Source organism: Solea senegalensis, linkage group LG11 (genome assembly GCF_019176455.1).
Source record: "Solea senegalensis isolate Sse05_10M linkage group LG11, IFAPA_SoseM_1, whole genome shotgun sequence".
NCBI classification, from domain to species: Eukaryota; Metazoa; Chordata; class Actinopteri; order Pleuronectiformes; family Soleidae; genus Solea; species Solea senegalensis.
This window is the reverse complement of record NC_058031.1, coordinates 9,698,342-9,720,526: the sequence shown is the minus strand read 5'-3', so window position 1 is coordinate 9,720,526 and position 22,185 is coordinate 9,698,342. Positions and strand designations below refer to the sequence as shown.

The following is a 22,185-nucleotide window of genomic DNA, read 5'->3' as shown; positions in this document are numbered from 1 at the left end:
TGCTCTATGTTTAGTAATACTGTAGTAGTTTGTTGGTATTCATGATTTAATTCATTGACTATTGTGCATTATTTATTTTAGGGATACTCTTGAGTGATACATTCACACCCGTCTTCAAAGCTCCTACCAGTCTTGTTGGCTTCCATCAGTGCCTTGTTGATGTCGTCATTGGTGGCATTAACGTCTCCGTAGTTCTTCTTCCATTGGTCCAACTGCTCTTTCATGGGACGCAGGGCATCGTTGACTTGGGTGGCCGTGGTGTTCGCCACGTCCGCCGCCTGCTTTGCTTCGTTTATCTCCTGACTCACATCTGTTCATTGCAGACAGAGTAAGATGAATATATAAAGAGAAAAATCCCGTCTAGACTAATGTAGTGTACATTTACGTTTACATATTTTTTAGAGAGTGATGTTTTTTAAAACAGCCAACAATCAGTGTTGTGTCATGTCTCTGTGTCTCTGTTTAGGACCTTTTCTGAGGAACTGGACACATTTAAGATTTGAATTGTTATGGTTCAGGTCAGGGATAATGCTTTGTTGACACCGTCCAAAGAAATGAAGGACAATACAGTGTCCTAAGAAGAATCGCTGTGCAAAATGTTAAGTGTGTGAGAGAGAAATGTTCATACTTGTGGTGAAGTTGAGGGTGTTCTGAATTGTCTCCAGATCTTTCATCACTAGCACGTGTTTGGTCTTGGCATCATCCAGTCGTTTCTCAGCCTCCTCCAGCTGAGGCTTCAGCTCTGTGCAGCAGACAAAAAACCCCATTAAGCACCATAACCACTAAAACAAACCAAACTGTACACTAAAGGGATCCACTTCATTATTATGTGTATCAACAGAAAGATAATGAAGTAACATGATGCAGCATTGTGCGGTTACCGTTGTTAAGCTCCTCCTTCAGCTTCTCCACTTCGTCCTTCAGATCTACGCTGTGGTTCCTCAGAGAATCGGCAATATGACTGAGGTCCAGGTCTTTTATATTCTGTACATATAAACCAACATCATAAGCAAACAAACAAACTAAAAGCAAATGTTTAAGTTGTGCTCAAACGGGTGAAATGATCGATGTGCGTATTTTGTTCTGTACCTCCATTGTGGCGTTAGCAGCGTGGTCAGCCATCTTGGCAGCCTCCTCTGCCTCCTTGATACTGTTGACAATCTTGTTATAGGCTTGCGTCACATCTACAATTCCTTCTTTCTTAGTTTCCTCCACCAAACTGTGGACAAAGAAAGACACACCGCTTGTATTGTTTTGTCTATTTTGTAACGCAAAGAAAAATCACACAAACACAAATCTGCTCCCGTGCCAACATGTGATGATTTACGTCACCACAGCGTCTCAGATCTGACTTATCTCTCACCTGGATAAGTTCATGGCGAGAGCGTTGAGCAGCGCCGCGTGTTTCTCGGCCTGCTCCACTAGCGGGATCTTGGATTCAGTCCAAGCTAATTCCTGCACCTTCTTCGCTAGCGGTGTCCTGGCACCGTCCAGCTGAGCTGACAGACGCTCATACTCCTGAAGAATCAAATGTTTCAAATGTTTAAGAGAAGGAGGACACGTGACACAGAACCAGAAGGTCTCCCAAAGAGATGTAGGCACACTTGTCACTGTGCGTGTATTTCCAAATCTCTGTTTGAAATTGTTCTAACCTCTTTGGAATCGTGCAGCATGGACAGCAGATCGTTGACCTGGGCTACATCATCCTCGGCCATGTTTAACTGGTCGTACACCTCCTTCTGCTCAGACAGCAGGTCAGTTATCCTCCTCTAAATGGGAAACAAATCAGCAGGTTCAATTTTGTTCTCTGTCATCTACTCTCTTGACCGTTCATGACGATCTCTGGCTTACCTTGTTGTCCTCCAGTGTTTTCTCATTGACATTGTTGATTTCCGCTGCTTGGGCCGTGTTGTTCACAGCTTCGTTCAAGGCATCTCGCAGGTCCATCATTTCCGAGTGGAATCGGCTCAGACGGTCTTTGATGGCCTTGGCTATCTCGTTATTCTCTCCCTGACGACTGGCCAACTGCTTGTTTATGCGATCCAACACTAACAGAAGAAGAGGACGCAGAGTTGAAGGACGTGGTCACACCTACTGCTTCTCTGGAGGTTAATTATTGAATTTTAATTGAACTTTTGAATTGTTGTGGCAAAAACTGTCAGTTTGCATTGGTTCAATTGAGTTTAGTACAGAATTCAGGCCACATCTTAATACATAGACTGTCAATCAATCATTTTATATCTAATTTGAAAGAAAGTGTTCAGGAGGAGTCACACCATATCTGATAATAAACTTACATTTTTCTGCCTCAGTCTTCTCTTTGTCCGCCAGTTTCTTCTGTCCCACCAAGCTCCTGTAGCTCATCTCCCTCAGCATGGACTGCACCTCCACCATCATCCTCTCCCTTTCACCAAAATCCTGCTCCACCTCCGTATTGTTCAGTGATGATCTGTTCACCTTCAGCAGGATATCTGCTCGAGGGTGAAAGCGCCACACTTCGTTAATAAACTGGTCGGTAGTTTTGTTTGTGTTGTTACAGTGAAAGAAGTCCTCTTAACTTACATTTCCCCCTAATACATTAGATTTAGACTTATTTTAAGCACAAAATACATTTTATTATTATTATACTTGTAAGCGCTGCTGAAAACTCACAAGGTGTGTAACTGTGCGTGCGTGTGTGTGTTCATAGGGCTGGCTGTTGCTTAAAGATAACTTTTGTCCTTTACAATTGTGACGCATTGACTCCTCAATGACTGCCGGTAGCGTGCTCACACTCACACACACAAACACACACACACACAGAGACACTCACACACATCTAGTGCTGACAAAACACCTATACACACAGACACTCCCCTCCCCCTCTTTGTCTCCTCTCCCATTACCATAAATAAAGGTTCAATTCTGTTTCAGCCAATATCCTTTCTGGCTCAGTCAGGTTTCAGATGAGCCGCACTCTAATGCCTTTTAGATACACTGTATATCCAAAAGGCATATTAACAACAACACAAATTGTAGTTTTGAAATCTGATTATGTTCATACCTCATAACAATATTTAAATGATGATACTTTTTTGATAATGGTTGTATTGTTAAAACCATAAAATGGTTTCATATATAGCTACCGTTGATATCCATCGTCAGGTTTGTGACAGACTGCATAAGATCCTCCGCCCTCTGCTGCGTGTTGGTGGTGCTGTTCTTCAGGCCTTCAACCCTGTCAGCCATCGCTGCTGCCTGAAACCACCAAAGCAGAAAGTGCTCAATAAAAACAGAATATAAATAAAACACGGTAGGTAAATTTTATGCCTCTATCCAGCAGTAACTATAAATTTATAGGCAATTAGGATATGGGCAAGAAACAAAAAGATGACAGAAAGATACAGACTTGCACATTTACACATTAAAAGAGGATTTCAGGTGAGTGTCTGTGCAGTGACTGCACCTTGTCTTGCAGTACATCAATGTCATCATTGATATTCACGATCTCGGCATCCAGCGTGTCGGCCTGACTCCTGCTCTCATCCAGGGTACTGTTGTAGTTCTCGATAGCACGCTACAAATTAGAGGAAAATTGAGTTAATCAACACCTGATTCGATTATGTTACTGGAGTTGCACTACCTAAGCAGCTAAACATTTCCTCTGTGTGTGTGTGCGTGTGTGAAAACTCACAGCCGTGTCCTCCACAGACTTGTTGAGAGTGTCCAGCTGAGCCCAGGCCATGGCACTAGCGTTGAGGCTGCTCAGCAGACCGGCCACGGAGCTGAAGTTGCTGTTCATCTTGTCCAGATCCTCCAGCAGCACGATGACACAGCTGTCACATGCTGCCAGAATGAACATACAAAGTAATTAACAGACATTAAATGAAGTCATTTCATTTCTTTGTAGCGATTAAAAAGAAACAGTTGTGTTGTTGTTGTTGCTGCGAGAAACTCACGTTCACAGTGCATGCTATGGTGATCCTCTGTAGCCACACTATATTTTTGAGTGCAGGTGTCACACTGTTTTCCGGTCATGCCGTCAGGACAACGGCACTCTCCTGTCCGTGGGTCACAGCGACCTCCTCTACAATCACACTCTGAAGAGTGAGGGAGATATTTTTTGTTTTTATTTCACCAGGCAAAAAAAAAAACATTGTCTTAATAAATACCACAAACACAAGAAACATATTACAAACAAGACATTTAAATAAAACAGTGGTTTAGAAGTGCAAACAAGTTGCCAGCAGGAGTTGGGAACATACAGATTCCTGTTATCTGTCATGTACGATGAATCAAATTCAATTAGTTTTGTCATTTTGAGTTCAGATTGGAGTATTCCAAGCAGAGGTGGCAGCAAAACTGTCCGAACATGTGGAACAGTAAAATGAAAGATGTCACTGGAGCATACGGCGTAGTGGCTTGTAGTTCTTTGCAGAAAGAAACATAAACAGGAGGGAACTAACTTACAACCTACTCATTTTGTGAAATGAGTAGGTTGTATGGTTGATTTTAAAAACAAAAAAACATTTACACTGAGAAACAATATTAAATCAGTGTGGCACATTAACAATAAAAAACCATGATTGCATTATGAGTTCTATTGAATTAACTCACTCTTGCATCCCTTGGGTCCATAGTCCCAGAATCCAGGGGCACATTGTTTGCATTTCGGTCCATTGACTCCGGGCTGACAGGAACACTGACCACTCTGAGGGTCACACGGCTGCACGAGGGCTGCCGAGGCTTCACAGTCACAGTGATGACAGCCAGAGCAGGAGTCAAAGCCAAATGAGCCATCCTGAGGAAAAAGGTTCAGAGGTCAGACTCAGCAGACAGAGAAACGCTGAAAAGTCACAATCACAGTTCAAATTTAGGAAAAAAAAAAAGTCTTTGTTTGGCTCCCGAATGAAAGATAAACCCTTTTCATCCTAAGACCTGACAGTCATTGAAATAAATCATGTTTGCATGAACCACATTCTGTAAACTCAAAAATGAAAAAAAAAAATCCATTATTAAAAACCCTCTCACCTCACAGCGGTCACAGTGCAGTCCAGTGACTCCTGGTTTACAGCGACACTGTCCAGTGTGAGGGTCACATTTGTCAGTGCCACATGGAGAACAGTTGCATTCTGGGTAAAAAAAAACCACAATGCACACGGCTTTTTAATTTGCCATTAAACATTTTAAATATAAACCATCAGGCTGTGTGTAATTGAATGAAACAAATGCAATACATCATACAACTTCCTTTTGTTTTGTATTGATCAGTATTGTAATTCCTGGAATCATTAGACAGATGATAGATCTTTATTGTCATTGAAAGCAACAGACAACAAGATTCAAGGCACCAGGTAAAATGGAGGTTGTGTAATAAATAAAAAAAACAACAACAAAAAAACACATATTGATTATGGATAACTCAATAACTACTCAGATGTTCCTATTGAAAAGTTGAACTCACTTGTGCAGTTTTTGGCAGTGACAGCATCGCCGTAGTAACCGGGAGCACAGATCTCACAGTGAGGTCCGGCTGTGTTGTGCATGCAGCTCAGACACTCCCCGGTCAGCGGGTGACAGTCAGTGAAAAGCATGTTGGGGTCGGTGTTGTCGTGGCAGTGGCATGTCTGGCACCTACTGCCGAGCACCATGGGGTTTCCATAGAAACCAGGGGCGCACCTGTGTAAGAAGCAGACATTTGAGGTCATGCAGCAGCGGCAAATTGTCTTTTAACTGTAAGTTCATGTCTGGTCTGTAGCAATTAAGAAAGAGTTTGTAGATTCTGCTGTAACCGGAATATCTGGAGGAAGTTTTGCTCTGCATTTGAGTTTAAGGGGGTGAAGTGTTGTTTACCTTTCACAGTTTGGTCCAGCATAACCTGGCATACACAGACACTGCATCCTGTCACTTTTCTGCAAACAACCTTCTGCAAAACTACAGACACAATGACAAAAAGACACAATGAAGTACTTGTACGACATGATAGTGGTACCAATAAAACAGAGTGAGAATGATAACATGAATGGGAAAAAAGGGTGAAATGTACTAACTTGTTGGATGGGACCCTCAGTGGGCATGGACAACTAGAACAGGACACCGCCTGCCCGTCAACACTATTATTGCCAAGGAAACCACCCTGACAGTTCTCACAGTGGTCACCTGCTGTATTATGCTGACAGTTCTGACGGACAGACAGAAAAAAAAACAAGACAGTGACTCATCTACAGCAACATATTCTATTGGCCGAGGATTTAGTTTATTGAGGGAGATGCTCACCACACAGACTCCAGACCCGTCCAGACACAGGTCAGAGTGTCCGTTACAGTTACAGGGAACACACTTCCCCAGAAACAGACCAATGGTGTCTCTGTAGTAACCAGGAGCACATTTCTACAAGGAGGAGAGAGGAAAAAAAGCCCATGAAGGGTGTTTATATTGATTATTACTATTTTCTGAATTAGGTCATTTTATCAACTTCATATTACATGACATGGACATTCAAAACTAAGACATAACAACGTTTTATCATTCTGTGTGCTCACCTGACACGAGTCTCCCTGATAGTTGGCAGGACACATACAGATTTCCACATTGTTGGCATGGCGACCGGCAAGCAGGCTCTCAGCGCCCTCGAGCACGGCACCGCGGAGCGACACGGAGTGAGCCGACTGTGAGTGGATGGCTCGGATCTGCAGGGACTCCAGACTGACCAGAACCATCATCAGCTCCTCGCGGGACACAGAGTTACCGGTCTGAGCGTGACGGAAGCTTCCCTGAGATGAGAGACATTCATGTTATCAGCTCTGCTATAGATACTGCACACTCACGCAAATACTCAGTTATCAGGAAAGAGGTACAGAATTATATACATATACATTATTATATATAATGTTACATACATACATACATATATATATATATATAAGTCTTGATTCATCTAATAAGTATGTGCATAAAAAAAAAATCAATTCATATGAGGTTCAAATGAAAAACTGCATATATCCAGACTGAACATTAATTCTGGGCTTAATGTACAGCCATTAAAAACATAGACCTGTTGTTACAGTATTGAAAATTTGAGCTTTCATGCAATGTCAACAAAATTGAAAATCTTCACTATTAATTGCTTTCAAATTCAAATGTCTTGAAATGAAAAAATAGAGTTCCCTCCAGTCATTGACACCACAAATTATAACAAACAAATCTGTCATGTCGATACCTGTCACATAAATCTCTTGGCATGTGAAGCTACAGCAACACGTTTGCATGACAAAATGATTTTTACCTCGACCATGTGAATGATTCCCAGGTGAGGCTCTTCGGGTGAGGAGTACTCTCTCTCCATGAACACCAGGGTCATTTGGTTTCCCTGCAGGACAATGATCAAATCGTGTGAGCAGTTATGTTTCACAGAGACAAAGCATCTATTTATCTTTTCATGCTTTCACAGCATATGTCTGTGCATGTGTCTGTGTACTGAGACTGGCAGAGAAACAGGGATTAAATGTATAAGTGTGTCTTCACTTGAATGTGTTACCTCTTTAGGACCTTTTCTGGCATAAACACTGATCTTGTCAGGACCTGTCGTCCTTGTGGATACCAAAACCCGGTCCCAAAATACCTAATTTCTGAGGAAGTCTCGGGCTTAGATTTGAATTCTGGTTATGATTAAGGTTAGGCTTTCCAAATGAATGGATGTCCTAAGAATAATAGTTGTGCAAATCTGTACGTGTGTGTGTGTGTGCGCACATACTTGTAAGATAAGAACCTTGTGGAGACTTTTTGTCTGTGCCCCAAACTGACAATTTAGAATTGGGTTTAAGTTAAGGTTTGAGTAAGGGTTAAGATAAGGCACTTATCTTGGGGTAAGGAATGCATTATGTCAATGATGTGTCCTGACTTAGACATACAAGCAAGGTTGTGTGTGTGTTTGTGTGTGTTTTGCACCTTGAGAATGATGTCAGGCCTGGAGGCTTCTGCAGGCAGAGACAACACATCACCTCTCATGGTTTGAGTGTGAAGACGATACCTCAGGTAACCGCCATATGATGAGACCTGGAAAAAAGTTGTCAGTTTTCGGGGGAAATAATTTAATATTTATTAAAAAAAAAAAAAAAAAAAAAACTATAACAACAAAAGCAACAAAGAAAGAGCAGACACAGGGCTCTAATGTCACGCTATTGCATTTAATCCAGACAACAATGGATCATATTCAGACTGCACAGTCAAACAGAAACAAGATCCAAGGTCTGCGATTTACCCATGAAAGATAAAATGTCTGTACCGCTGCGGTGATCATGCAGGTTTTGGCAAAGCTGACATTTGAAGTTGGTTTATGGAGCATAACAGGACTCGGTCTGGGCTTTAAATCAAAGCGTCTCCAGACTGATGCAGGTTGTCGACTCAAATACTCAGAAGAAATACTCTATAATCTCCGTAATCTGTAATCAAACACCCTGTCTGAACCTCTAGATCAGCGATGAGGGCTACATTTGTGTGTATGCGTGTGCACATTTGTATTTTTTATTGTTTTAGTTTCAGGAGAATTCACCCAAACCTGACAGTTTAGTTAGTTTAGAGCACATAGCACATACACATACACGCTCTCACCCCGTTTCCTGTCTTTCTTATAAATCACAATTTTTTTTATTTTTAAATCCATGAAAATTCTATTAAAAAATGAACACAAAGAAAATTTAGTTACTGATCATGGTCCAAAATAATAAACACTGTTGTATGGACTAAAGGGACATGGTAATTTGAATTATCTCAATGCATCGACTTGGTTGAAAAATAGATGCTCGTACAAAGACTCTGAATACTATTTTCCCAAAAACCCAATTAATTCATTTGGGTTTGTAATCAGACAGATCTTAAGTCACATAAGAGTGATTTAAGGGTATTTGAAAATGAGGATGAAAAACAATACATTCCTTTATTCGTCTGGTCACGCCCGACTTGTTGATATATAAAGTGGATTTTAATTTCAGCACTGTAATCAGAGTGGCAGTGTTTTCAAAAGTGGCGAGACTATCGATCATTGTCTCTGGGAAACAAAAACTCCTTCCTAGATTGCAGAAAAAGTTTCCGTCAAAGATTAAAGGTCCAATGCATAACATTTAGACTTAATGACGGAAAATGAATGGACTGGACTGCCCATAAAGTATAAAATGAGTTTAGTACACTCTGCTGTCTCACTGTTTTATGTCAGTAATTCTTACACACTGGACCTTTAAAGGTTTGTTATTTTTTCAAAGATAGTAGTACAATTCAATTTTCAGTTTATCCAAAATCATACACATGTAACAATCTTAAAACTAAAACCTACTATATGTACAAAATGTGCAAACGTTATATTTTGTCTTTGTCATGTGATCAAAGTACATCTATTACTGCTCACGGGAGACGGCACGAGTCTTACCTTGTCTCCCAGGTAAGTCTTCGGCGCATACCAGTGAAGATCCTGGTAGACGTCAGGAACATCACTGAGGTCGGCTTCTACAAGGTCCTGACCAGGATACACCGCCACTGGGACTTCCTGTCTGTCAGCGCCGATCAGCACCCAGTCCTCCATGTCCATGATCTACGGGGGAGAGCAGAGTGAATGTATGATTCCATATTCATGGCATTCAACTGATTAGAGGAGATAAGAAAAATAACTGAGTTGAATAAAAGAGGTGAGAACAGAATGGAAATTAAAAGTTTGTGTAACACAGAAACCTATCAGCACTGAATGAATAAGAGAAAGTAGGACTTTTCTTTTTTTTTTTCAAACCAAGAAAGTTGAACAATGTTTAGTCAACACTGATGTTTATAGGCATCACCTCAGGCTCTGGGAAGCTGACATTTTATGACAGTTTATGCATAAAACATGTCAACGATGATTGATGATTTCAAATAAAAGTAAATTGTAGCTCGAGTTACAGAGAGGTTTTGGCTTCAAGAACCTCAGTGGCACCAAGTCTTTGATAAAAAAAAAAAAGTGAAACTTGATATGAGACTTGTTTTCGACAACACTGATACTGTTGTTGGATTTAGAATCACCCTCTTTCTCTGATAACTGTGTCATGACTTTTATTATAATGTCGATTGCTGATTTGCATCAACACACGTTCATTTCACTTGAAGTACCTCAGTGCGTCTTTTGTCCGAGCTGCGACAGCGATCGATGGCTCCGAAGCAGAAGCAGCTGGTGCAGCCTTTTGGATTGGTTGGGTCCAAGTGGAATGTACCAATTCTACACTGATCGCAGCGAGGACCCTGGACGTTTTCCTACAGGAGAAGGACACACGGCAGGTGAGCACACACTGTGGGTTCAGAGGGACGTGTGTGTGTGTGTGTTTGTGTGTGTGTGTGTTGTCTCACCTTGCAGAGACACTGTCCTGTGAAGGAGTCGCACACTTCCTCCTCTGTTCCTGCCTCGTTGCAGTCACATAGTCTGCAGTTCGGGTAACCGTAGAAACCAGGGGCGCAGCGGTCACACTGACGGCCGACAATGTTGTTCTTGCATCTATAAAAAAGTTTTTGGTTTAGGGTTATACAAATATATAAACATTTTATTTGTAATTTCAGATAAACAGATATTGTGTGTGTGTAATGAGGCAGAAATCAATTTCTTAGGAGCTAAGTTTAGGGCAAAGATTTTAATTGCGTTTAGCTAAAGGTTAGGGTTAGGTATTAATTGGTTTTGGTTAAAGTTTGGGCTTTGGTTCCAAATGAATGGAAGTCAATGCAGTGTCTAAGAAAGCTGCACAGACCTGCGGAATGCATGTGTATGTTTGTTAATGTCAGGTACTGGAATCTTAAATAATGAAAAGCCTTTAGGCAGTGAAATACTTTCAGCTTTGCATCCTTGTCTTGTCAAGACAAAGCTGGCACATTCCTCTCTTTGAGTATTATAGGTCAACTACGGTTTTCCATTTTGATGATTGGAAGAAAAGACTGAGTGAATTAAATTCCTACTGGGTGTAAGAAGAAGAGAACAATCCATCCTAAGAACCATGAGAAATACGATGAATTCTGATAAATGTAAGCTGCACAACAATAGCTGCCTGGCAGCCTCCACAGAGTAAAAGCATTGTGGGTGTGTAATTAGCTCCAGAAGACAAAACTGCATCAGAAGAGCCCAGTTATCATGATATGAAAACATTTCAAAGAGGATTAAGGGAGGCAGACATTATGAGGATGAGGACAGACAGCTGCTGGGATGTTGTCAGTCATCAGGAAAACCGAGGCTGACGGAAAGAGCATGTTTTAAAATCTGACGCTTTCACAAAAGTCAGACAAGAGTTGGCAAGTACAGCTGGCCAAACACAGGGGCAATCAACCCCCGTGTTAGAACTGAAGCCAAGACCACGTCAGGAGACAAAGCGGGTAGGAATTAACTGCCTTTTTAGGTATTCCCAAACAGAGGCCTGACATTTGAGAGCTAAGCTTGTTAAATCACACAGCGGTGGCAGTGTGGGAAGCAGGGGATGGTTAATGGCTCCTGAATAAAAACACAAAAAAACTCTAACATTGAGAGGAAAAGGAGAAGTTAAAATTTATTGTTCTCATTGTTTCTGAAACACCTTGATCTGATACTGAGCTGGAAAAGTGTGATCAGATCCTACCTGCACTGGCCGTTGAGGGTGTCGCAGCTGGAATCAGTGGAGACGACGCCAGGCCGAGAGCAGTTGCAGATCTCACAACCCACCAGTGGGTGGCAGCCGAAAGTCTGGGGCTCACACTGAGTGCACTCAGGGCGCACAGTGCGTGGAGGGCAGATGCAATCACCGGTCACAGGTTCGCATAACCTCGTACCACAGTTACAGGCTGCAGGAAAGATAAGAAGAGATGACAGGATCCATTGAAATAAATGTCCTCTGTTTATTGCTCATATACTATGCAAGGCAAGGAGCATTTTAAAATATTTAACATAAAGTTAAAAATGTGTTCTTTATGAAACTGTGGAAGGACAGTAGCATACTGTAAGCCATTACAGTGAACTCACTAACTTTGAAATTAAAGCTACAGTGCATACAATTTGGTGATTTGTGTTGTTACTGTCATTATTTGGTCTCTGTTTAAAAACGATGTAACATTCCAGCAATATGCAACATTTATCTTGTTAAACTGCTGAATGACTGGGTTTTGTAAGCAATGGAATTCACTTTTGAAACTTTTTGTGGCGCTTCTTTGTGTTTCCAGTCCCATTCCAACCTGTCAGCAGCTGTCTCACTTTGCTAGTGCACTGTTTCTTTTTACCTTCATCTGTCTTAATATAAAATAAATCACTTCTGGTGTGTGGCGCCGGAATATCGCCGGGCAACACAAGATCTGAACACTGTTATACTGGGAAAAACACAGAGCGAGTGAGAGTGTGGTGCTGATCGGCTTAATCAGCAATCAGTGTGAACCATCTTTTAATACATGCAGTTACAAGTTGTGTCACTGATGATGTTCACATATAGATATCAGTCTAATGTTTAATTGTATTGGTTTTTCTCGTGATACTACGTGTTGACTTGTGCCGGCCGATCAGAAACTCACGTCTGCAGTTGGGGAAACCCCAGTAGCCTGTGGCACACATGGAGCAGTCTCTGCCGATCACATTGGGTCTGCAGTGGCACTGACCACCGAACGCCTCACAGGTGTCGCTCTCCGCTCCGACCTCGTGACAGGCGCATGGCATCGCCCCGTTATTGAAGAAGGCTGACAGAGAGACGGCAGAGCTGAGGCAGAACTTTGAGGCGGTGGTGGGACTGCAAGGGGAGAAAAGAAGAGTCAGTTGCGTTATGAAATGGCTCATTTGTATGTAACAAGCTTTCTCCTGCAAAGACACTGACTTGATGTAGAAACTGTTTTGGCCACAGTTGCTGATAAAATCGTAAGATTTGTCCAGAGGCTCCTCATTCAGGTAGCTGGAGCTGTAGCTCGCCTGAGGCACGACCAGAACATAATCCTGGAGAGAAAAAAGCACATCACGCAACATTCTTCATCTGAATTCCAGTGAACCAGACTGCATTAACATTTTATAGGTTGGTGTTAGTTCTGTATTTAAAAAATTGGTTTATTTTTCCAGAGAAAATAATTTAAAGCTCCAGGGTGGAATATTTAAATGTTACACACTGGAGCTTTAAGAATAACATGAGACCGGATTTTAACAGAAATGAATATCTTAATATAAATGTAATGGTGACACAGAGGAGGAAGAAAAAAAGTCAGTGATCAAGAGAAAACAGTAAAGAGCAGTGCAATTTTTACAATAGAAAAACACAATTCTAAGGAGGGTAAAATGAGGAGGTTGTCAGTCAGACTTACCAGCCACAGAGTTTTGCCAGAAGGTATTTGCACTGTGATGAAGATCTCGTGGTCTGTCACATCCAGAATGATCTGATTCTCAGAGATCAGGACATTACGACAGCCATAAGCGTGGGGACAGAAGGAGGCGTTGGCATGGCCTAAAACACACAGGCAGAAGTAAAATCTCTACCTAAAAAGTTGCTTCAAATTTTTCAGGCTTCTTCTCAAATCTCTGATCTGTTTTTTTTTTTTTTTTTTAATTATTATCTAATTTATTCAGAACCATTCGACTTGTGGATTCTGGGAATGTATCATTACCTTGCCATATTCGTCCTCCGTTAATGTAGACCTGCACAGGATAGGATGGGTGGAGAGGCTGATGGTAGTGGAGGATGAAGACGTAACGCCCCAGAGCATGGACACGAGTTGAGAATACTGCTGCATTCTGGGTGAATAGACAACAGAGAAGAACATGGATAAAAGAATGACTACAAACACACACACTTGGCAGGTGACTTACTCAGGACACAAGTGTGCACTGTGCAGATGTTGATGTTGAATAAGACATCAGTGAAAACAAAAACAGGCACACACATTGATCAGGTACTGCACTAGATATACTAAATTTAGTGTAGCTAGTGTCAGGTCATAACCAATCTGATATTTAATCAATATCTACTTCCAATTTCACATGCACAAAACGCTTTTCAGATGATGATGTATTCGACATACAACGTGGTTCTGAGGTCTATGAAGGACGTCATATCTGCAGCACTGAGGCAACTCTCTCTCTATCCTCTCATTCGTACCTGCACCGAGTCCAGACGGATGTGATCGCTGCTGTCCGCTCCAAAAGGAGGTCGGTTTCCTCCGGTCCAGATTGGCTCATCTTTCTGGTTGGAGGGCAGAAGAGGAGCTGCTGCCGGGGAGGCCAGGATGGGCTCCTGTGTGGAGGAGCTCTGTCCATCCTTCAGGACCAGGGAGTCTGATGGGGTGCGGAAGCGTGATGGAGAGCAAGAGGAACTGTGGTGAGAGCGGGGAGAAATGATAGTTAAAAAAGCAGTGATGCAGCATATCATGCAGTTTCCTTTATGCATATGAACCTGTGTTACTCTACCTGTCAGGAGAGAACTGCCCATGAGTGTTGATGCAGTAGATGTTGGGCTCAATGTACTCCATAGTAAACTGGTCTTTAGGAACCAAGTAAACTTTGTGCTGCAGTAAACACAGTCACATGTTGGTTTTTAACAGAAGAAGATATTAATCAGTCCACTTGGTCTTTAGGTTAAACAATGATTAACTGAATCTACATTTTAATCATTTACCTAAAAGATATTTACTACTTTATTTTAAAAAGTGAACAAAAATGTGGTTTAGATCAACATTTTAATAGATCTAAACATTGAAATTATTTAAAGGATTGTTAAAATGATTATGACACTAAATGACACCATGCTGCACTCAATCAAGTGACTCGGATTAAAGTTCTCACCAGGAAGAAGCTGGCACGGTCAGAAATAAGTTGAACTTCAACGTTGGCGGGCAGAGAGAAGATGGCCACCCTGTTCTGTGCATCAATGGCCACGACTCGACACAGGAAGCTACACACACACAGACACACAGTGATTAATAGCTGTTGACAAACTAGATGAAGCACAGACAGTGACAGTAAACTGGGAAGCAGCTGAGTCCACACACACACACACACACACACACACACACACACACACACAGTAAAAACACACAAACACACAGTAATTATAGAATACACTTCAACACCTTCACCTGGTCTTTTATAATACTGCCCTAAAACCAAATATCTAGTGTCAGACGACCCACAGCTGACATTTTATTTTTTGTATCTGCTTTCCTGCACAAGTTGCTTTATCTAGGCATTTGTTGAACAGATTTTCTCCACGATCTAGTCATATTTCTTTAAATAAATGTGGAATATTTGTTCACATTCTATACATACAACGTGTCACAAAGTTATCTAATATAACAAATATTAATGATTCTTTGTATGTGTCTTTCTTGTGTATCCAAAGCATTATTTATCTATCGGCAGAATTTACAATAATCGTTCCAATGTTGCTTTTATCCCCAAAATCAGCTTCCAGGTGCAGAAAAGTAGTTAAAGGTGTCCAAATTTACACGAACCGAGCAGAGCATCAGTAACGCATGTGCTTCTCATGCTAAAACATGACAAAATGGCTGCTGTAAAAATGGCCTATTCTGCAACAGACATCTTTTCACCTGTATTTGCAGTGCAGCAGGGTGACACTGTGGTGGTGTGTCCGTGATCCCGGCATGTTAACGGCAAGAGACAAAGTCTGTGGCAGTTCTTCCTCGCTAGAATATTCCACCACCAGAGCGTAATCACCGGGAACCGGCAGGCGCGTCTGCAGCTCGACGCTGATCTGCAGCGGAAAAGGGAAAATACACTTATTTATTAAACTGAGCTTTTTTTTCCTTGTTTGTATTTCATCAGCCGGCTCAATATCACACTTCACTCTCTTACATCGTAGCCGCTGCAGACAGCCATGTCAGGGTGGCGTGGGGTCACCCTCTCAGTTGGGCAGGGACGTGGCAGGTGGTTGTCACTGCGGCAGCTGGCGTCGTTGCCAGAGATGGAGGGGAAGGAGTCCAGAGAGAGATATCTGTACAGCAGACAGCTAGAGACAGGCAGACAGACAGAAAGAGGTTAGAGAGGACAGACAGGCTAAAAGGACAGCTGTCTTTGTTCGGTTTATTCATTTACTTATTAATAAATGATTCTTGGGGTCTCTTCACAATTATATAAAGACTGAAGTTCCTCATAATGACGCCAAGGTAAGAGTCTCATTCTGAGGATGTTTTTGTGCTCATCATGTATGTGGGCATGTGGTAGATTTTTTTTTACTTAGGAATATGTTAATGCTATATAAATGCTTAATATTTACTTCTGGTTGGCGTCAGGTACAGAGCTGTACGTGCAGGGTTCTGTCACATGGATCTGGAGGATGGGAGCTTCATAGTAGGCACTGGGCAGCAGGACTAAATAATCCTGAAGGTAGAAACAGCGGATAAAGAAGTGTCAAAAGTAAGAGTCAAGTTTACAGTGAAAACCCATGTCTGTACATGAATAAAAACACATGCTTCTCACCAGGAGGATTCCCTCAGCTTCAATAACCACAGTCCAGGTTCCTGGGTTCAGCACAAACGGTTCCACAAAGTTATTTTGGGGAACGTTGACAAAGGTTGGCTCTACACTCGGAGCAAAGACGATCTGTTTGGACTGTTCTGAACCTGGAAAAGAGGCACAAACGCAACAGCCATGTTTAGTATTAGACAGTGAAAGACAATCAGAGGAGACAATAGATGAATACTGTAGTCACATTTGAGGGAAATACAGTTTCAAAACTTAGGAAACAGCATGAAACAGTCATAAAACACTTAATGGACAGTTATAATGCACATAATGCATATAATTCACTATTTATTAAGACTCAAGTTGAAAAATATTCATAGATATTCTCTTGTGACAGGTGGAGACCTACCTTTGCGGTTCATCTGATAGGCTGTTATTTTACCGCTGGAGGTGGTGCCCTCAGAATTTACATATCTGAGGATGAAACGAGTCAGATAGACGTCTGCCTCACTCACATAAACCTGAAGCTTCACTGCGGTCTACACAGTCAGGGTCCGAAAGGGATAAGAGGGAGAGGAGGGCGAAATGGGAGAGAGGAAGAGGAAATGTGGAGGATATGAAATATAAATATAAATCCTTTGTCTTAAATTCCTGAAATTCACACTGATCTGTGGCCCCAGAAGGTGAAAGAAGACAGAGAAAGCACTGAGGGCTGCCACCACCAACAATCACAAAGACTCCCTCCATCGTCTGCCTCATCTGACAGGCAGGGAATAATTAAAAAAAAAACAGAGGAAGCCATCTTCTTTTGTCCTTGATGAAATCAAAAGACGAGGAAGAGGAAAAGCAGAGTTATGTTAGTCCCAGCGCAGCACTTACATTTACCACAGCGGAAGTCCCAGCCATCCTCTATGATCCACACCCTGCCTCGAACAGCCAAACCCCCCCAGTTGGCGTAACGCAGCACCACATGGAAAAGGTCGGGAGAGCTGACCGACACCGACACCAATACTTTGGACTACCCAGGCACCAGAGAGCAAGGCAACAGGCAGGGTCGGTACATGACATGGAGAGGAGGGAGCACGGGGGAGGAAAAGAAGACGGGTAGAGAGGGATGACAGAGAAAACACCAACACAAAAAGAGAAAGTCATAAGAAAGGCCTTCACCAAAGCATCCATCACCAAAGAACCCAAACCAAGGAAGCAAACACTTACAATAAAATTCTAACCCCAAACACAACCCGACATATTTCACTTCACAGCACAAACCACAAGAGCTCAGGAGAAATTAATGGCCTCCTCATAATGTGCCTGTAGCTTGAACATTTGATAAACAAGTTGAAGGTAACTTATGTAAGCAATTTCATTCAAAGAGGTTTTGGTATGTATACATGCAGAGAAGTTTTTCACCAGAGAGAAATATCCAACACAACAGTGTTCATGCAGGAGAAGCAGGGAAAGTATAAAAGATGGGCCACAGTCACATCATAATAAATAAATACATAATAAAACACATGTTCAAAACATTAAATAAATCCAAATTAAATAAAGGAATACAAAACTATGTTATTATTGTTTATGAAACAATACACATTAGTAAACAAAAGCATTTCATTAAATGTTTATTGGTTGCATTCTGAAATTAATCAAGCCATTTCATTTTAAGGTGATATATCAAAATACAAAAATAATGCCTGAGGCAATTATAACCATGTCACAAGGTGACAGAAGTTCCTACCTGGATTGGGGACATCTGAGCGTAACCTCTCCAGCTGAAGCCTTTGAACTCCAGAGGATTGTAGCCAAATCGTACCGGTCTGCCATCCAGCATGGTCCCCTCCTCAATCTCAAACTTCAGATGATGGAGGTCTGGGAAGAAGTGATCGGGACGAGGTCTGCAAGAGCAGAAGAACCAGTTTATACAGGCAATATAAGGCTTCAAATCGAAATAATCTGGTTTAAGATGTAAAACATCTATTATCTTTATATTGTACTTCTTGTATAATTAATTACACATAACCAGAAGGTGGAGGAAGGCACAGTGATTGTTAATGCTTCTCTTCAAAGTAAGCCAACAACATTCAGAGGTGGACTGACAGACAAACAGAAACTACAGGAAATGCAGTCTTAATTACTTTCCCACCACATATCGCCATATCAACTAATGTATTTAAGTGCAATGCATGAAAATTGATGGTGGAAATTCCTCTCAGGTCTGCTTAGCTACTGTCGTAACTCACAGGTTGCACCTCCCTCCCTCCACGTTGGGTCTGCAGGTACAGCGGCCGCTCCTCTCCACGCACGACTGACCCACAGAACCCCCAATGTCACACTGGCAACCTGAACACAAAATGCACAAATGTGAACATGCAATAAAAAAAAATTAGGGGAAACGTGCAGTGTGTGTGTGATTCTGTCTGAAGAACTCTTACCCTGACAGCCAAAGTAACTGTGCTCCTGCAGGTTGTAGTAGCCATCTTTGCAGGTCGAGCAGGTTCCACTGCAGGCGTTGGGTTTACAGTGACACTGACCCGTTTCCTGTCTCACACAAGATGGATATTAGTTTGACGACATGGAATAAACACAGTTTCAACAAGGGTTCATGTCAACCACAAATTCCTAAATATCATCTTTGAATTTTTGTGATTGAGTCTGAAATTTGAATGAAATGATCTTTACTGTCATTATACAAACGAAATTTCAAGGTCAGATTGAGGGTTTACATTTCAAATATTAACTGCATCACAATGCATTTACCTGGACAAGATGGCAAAATACATTTTCATTTCACTCAAAATTAAATACAATTTTCATGTATTTTTAATCAACTATTAACGGTTCATCTATCTAGATCTCTACAAGTATGTATTCATCAAACACTCTTGTCAACACATCTGTAGGTACAGTCTATATGAGGGTATACATAAGTAAACTCTTTGTTATACTGTACCTGTTCAGACTTAATAAAAAATGTACAACACACATATACTGTATATATAAACAAAGGTTTGTCAGATTTCAGAGGGAAGGAGCGCCGTCGAACTTGCTCACCTGTGCACACTCTGCGACACCGCTCAGTGTCCCTGCGATGTGGCATTCACAGTCTGCAGGACAAATCAGGCACACAGACATTTCGTCAAATGACATTCTCGTGAGCGAGACATGTAAGGTTTGCGTGCACGTGTGTGTCTGCAGTGTAACTTACTGGTGCATCCGTCAGGAATATCAGGAGACAGGTTCCAGTACAGAGGTTTACATTTGTCGCAGGCTGGTCCCTCCACGTGTTGACGACACTCGCACTGACCCTGAGTGAAGAAATACATAAGTAAAGCAATGACTTTAATTAAACAAAATATAAAATAAAACATGACATAACTACAGCAGGAGGATACTATGGAATTTAATTTACCAATTTCTTGTACTAAATAAATAAATAAAAAACACAAATACATACGACTGGTGGTGGTACCACATATTGGACAGAACCAGCAGGATGACAGGTGCCAACTTAAATATAAAAAAAGAGAGAAAACAGTTAGTTGTAAAGTTGATGTGAGACTTTCTGTATCCGTGTGTGTGTGTGTGTAATTACTTTGGCAGTTGGGGAAGCCATAAGCTCCATGTGCACAGCTGTCACACCTCAGTCCCAGCACATTGGGCAGACACACACACTGTCCCGTCACCTGGTCACAGCTGGTGTAGCGAGAGCCTTCAGCAGAACACTGGCAGGCTGCAACAGACACATCAGTGCAATGATTGGTGTATACTATGATGTCATAGAATATTTTGTGAAGGGGCCTGGAACCTTGGTGTAAAAATGCTATTTCATCTGATTTGTCATTGTGCAAGTCACACAATGATCAGACGAATATAATGAAGTTAAAAGTGCAACATTTTTCCACGAACTTTGGTGTAGTCGATAAACATACTGCCTGTAATCAGGTAAAGTGCAAGTACCTGAAACAGTACTCGAGGGACTAGAAGGACAACTTACGAGTGCAGGTCGGGTATCCATAGTAACCCGGCGCACACTGTTCACATGTTGCTCCGCTGTAATTAGGCCGACAGTGGCAGTGACCTGAAGTGGTGCAGCTGGTGTCCAGTGAGGTGCGAGGGTCGCAGGTGCACTCTGTGAAAACAGGAAGCGAGACATGTCATCAGGAAACAAAGCGTGAGCAAAAGTGAAATGAAGTCAAATCCAGGATTAATGACACGGTATTTATGCACTCACCAGAAACCCTGTAAAGTTTAAGGATGTAAATACATTCATAATAATAGAATGACGTTTGTTTAAAACATCATCAGGATAGACCAGATGCCTTTTGAGTTTAAGTTTTCATCAATTACATTGTTCTTCACCCACTGCACATGGCTTTTTATTAACTTAATCTCTGAGCTGGATTTATTTTGCTCTCCTATGTAAAGGATTTTAAAATGATCATAAACACTTCATAAAAAGGTGGACTAAGCTGTTACCACGTGTGTGTGTGTGTGTTCATGTGAGTTAATGTGTGTTTGCTTTTGTGTGAACTAGCAGCAACAGATGCACAAGTGACTTTCTATAGTGTTGTGTGTAAATGTGTATACCTTGACAGTTGGGGTAGGAGTGGAATCCAGATCTACATTGTTCACACCGAGGTCCCTGAAACTCTGGTTTACACAGACAATGACCCGATGCATCACAGACTTCAGGGAGAGAGCCGACTGAACTGCAACCACACACTGGAGAGAGAGAGAGAGAGAAACCTAACCATTACATGTCAGTCGATAAATTATGATTTTACTGCGATTCATTTCAGTTATAAGATTGTTACATTGTACTTAAATGGTTTTTAATAGTCTACCATCTTATTATATTTAAATGCTGACTATATGATATACTGCTTCTATATTCTATATTATAACAGGTTGTTCTCTTGCATTATTTTCAAATGCAAAGACAGACACAAAGAGCAGAGGTCACTGAGATGACTCACGTTGGCAGAGTGGGTAGTTGAAGTAGCCCGCTGCACACTGGTCACACTCGTAACCCTGGAAACCGCTCCGACACACACCGTGACCAGTCACAAAGTCACATGACCCGTCCAGACAGCCGGGACTTGAACACTGACAGGCTGGAAAGGACACAACACAGTTTGGACCAGGAAATGAGGAGTATTTCATTTTACAGAAAGTATTTTTAAAGACAGTCGTCTGTGTGTTTATCAGCTTGACTGACTGAGGTGTTAAAAGTAAAAATATTTACAGCGATTAACACATCTCTGTGGAATGTTGTTTACTCAGCAGTATGTGTGTGTTTGTGCTTGTGTTTGTTTGCTTACTCCTGGGTGGCAAACAGACAAATGAAGTGCCTGGGATTCCTGGCTCTCTTTGTGCACTTGTATTTTGACTGATTGTGTCTCATGCGTGTATGCATGTGTGCCTGTGTGTGTGTGGGTGTAAACTAGATATTCATATTTAAACAAGAAATCAGACGTCTAATTTTAAGTTATATATCCTGATATTGTTTAATGTTTTTGAGTGAGGGCACTGCTGTTAATATGTGATTAAAACATAGACATATGTTCTTTTTGTCTAGTGTCAAAAGGTGCTTCGAAATGGTTGGTGACATAACGCTGTATTAACCAGGAAGATAAAGATTTAAGTCAGCCTTAATTTAATTTAATTTAAATAAACAATAATTATTCTATCTTAATGAGAGTGTCTCAATTCAGCTATGTTCCCTGTTAAATAAGGTTAAATCAAATTATTATCAAATTAATAAATTGATCAAATTACCACAGGTGATAAAT

At 41.4% G+C, this 22,185-nt stretch overlaps 1 protein-coding gene across 2 annotated transcripts in view; it reads right to left on the bottom strand.

Moving 5' to 3' along the window:
- lama5 (laminin, alpha 5) overlaps positions 1-22,185 on the bottom strand; it is a 75,922-nt gene that overhangs the window by 7,565 nt on the left and 46,172 nt on the right. Inside the window, exons 13-59 of one of the 2 annotated variants that reach the window (XM_044038738.1) lie at positions 21,370-21,507; positions 20,981-21,115; positions 20,388-20,522; positions 19,986-20,123; positions 19,848-19,900; positions 19,599-19,698; positions 19,445-19,497; positions 18,826-18,931; positions 18,634-18,733; positions 18,132-18,288; positions 17,273-17,411; positions 16,409-16,551; positions 16,206-16,309; positions 15,785-15,938; positions 15,520-15,683; positions 14,756-14,864; positions 14,381-14,478; positions 14,073-14,286; positions 13,582-13,708; positions 13,282-13,421; positions 12,807-12,922; positions 12,511-12,722; positions 11,592-11,793; positions 10,345-10,489; positions 10,111-10,251; positions 9,401-9,562; positions 7,927-8,034; positions 7,265-7,348; positions 6,522-6,752; positions 6,256-6,369; positions 6,030-6,160; positions 5,833-5,913; positions 5,444-5,658; positions 5,011-5,111; positions 4,597-4,780; positions 3,939-4,079; positions 3,674-3,825; positions 3,446-3,556; positions 3,126-3,237; positions 2,298-2,471; positions 1,852-2,048; positions 1,653-1,769; positions 1,364-1,518; positions 1,090-1,219; positions 882-984; positions 629-742; positions 128-310 (exon numbers count right to left, since the gene is read on the bottom strand). In XM_044038738.1, coding sequence (XP_043894673.1) covers positions 128-310; positions 629-742; positions 882-984; positions 1,090-1,219; positions 1,364-1,518; positions 1,653-1,769; positions 1,852-2,048; positions 2,298-2,471; positions 3,126-3,237; positions 3,446-3,556; positions 3,674-3,825; positions 3,939-4,079; positions 4,597-4,780; positions 5,011-5,111; positions 5,444-5,658; positions 5,833-5,913; positions 6,030-6,160; positions 6,256-6,369; positions 6,522-6,752; positions 7,265-7,348; positions 7,927-8,034; positions 9,401-9,562; positions 10,111-10,251; positions 10,345-10,489; positions 11,592-11,793; positions 12,511-12,722; positions 12,807-12,922; positions 13,282-13,421; positions 13,582-13,708; positions 14,073-14,286; positions 14,381-14,478; positions 14,756-14,864; positions 15,520-15,683; positions 15,785-15,938; positions 16,206-16,309; positions 16,409-16,551; positions 17,273-17,411; positions 18,132-18,288; positions 18,634-18,733; positions 18,826-18,931; positions 19,445-19,497; positions 19,599-19,698; positions 19,848-19,900; positions 19,986-20,123; positions 20,388-20,522; positions 20,981-21,115; positions 21,370-21,507 — 6,423 coding nt within the window. Of the gene's footprint in view, positions 1-127; positions 311-628; positions 743-881; positions 985-1,089; positions 1,220-1,363; positions 1,519-1,652; positions 1,770-1,851; positions 2,049-2,297; positions 2,472-3,125; positions 3,238-3,445; positions 3,557-3,673; positions 3,826-3,938; positions 4,080-4,596; positions 4,781-5,010; positions 5,112-5,443; positions 5,659-5,832; positions 5,914-6,029; positions 6,161-6,255; positions 6,370-6,521; positions 6,753-7,264; positions 7,349-7,926; positions 8,035-9,400; positions 9,563-10,110; positions 10,252-10,344; positions 10,490-11,591; positions 11,794-12,510; positions 12,723-12,806; positions 12,923-13,281; positions 13,422-13,581; positions 13,709-14,072; positions 14,287-14,380; positions 14,479-14,755; positions 14,865-15,519; positions 15,684-15,784; positions 15,939-16,205; positions 16,310-16,408; positions 16,552-16,802; positions 16,933-17,272; positions 17,412-18,131; positions 18,289-18,633; positions 18,734-18,825; positions 18,932-19,444; positions 19,498-19,598; positions 19,699-19,847; positions 19,901-19,985; positions 20,124-20,387; positions 20,523-20,980; positions 21,116-21,369; positions 21,508-22,185 lie in introns of both variants that reach the window. The other variant, XM_044038739.1, reaches the window with a different exon arrangement.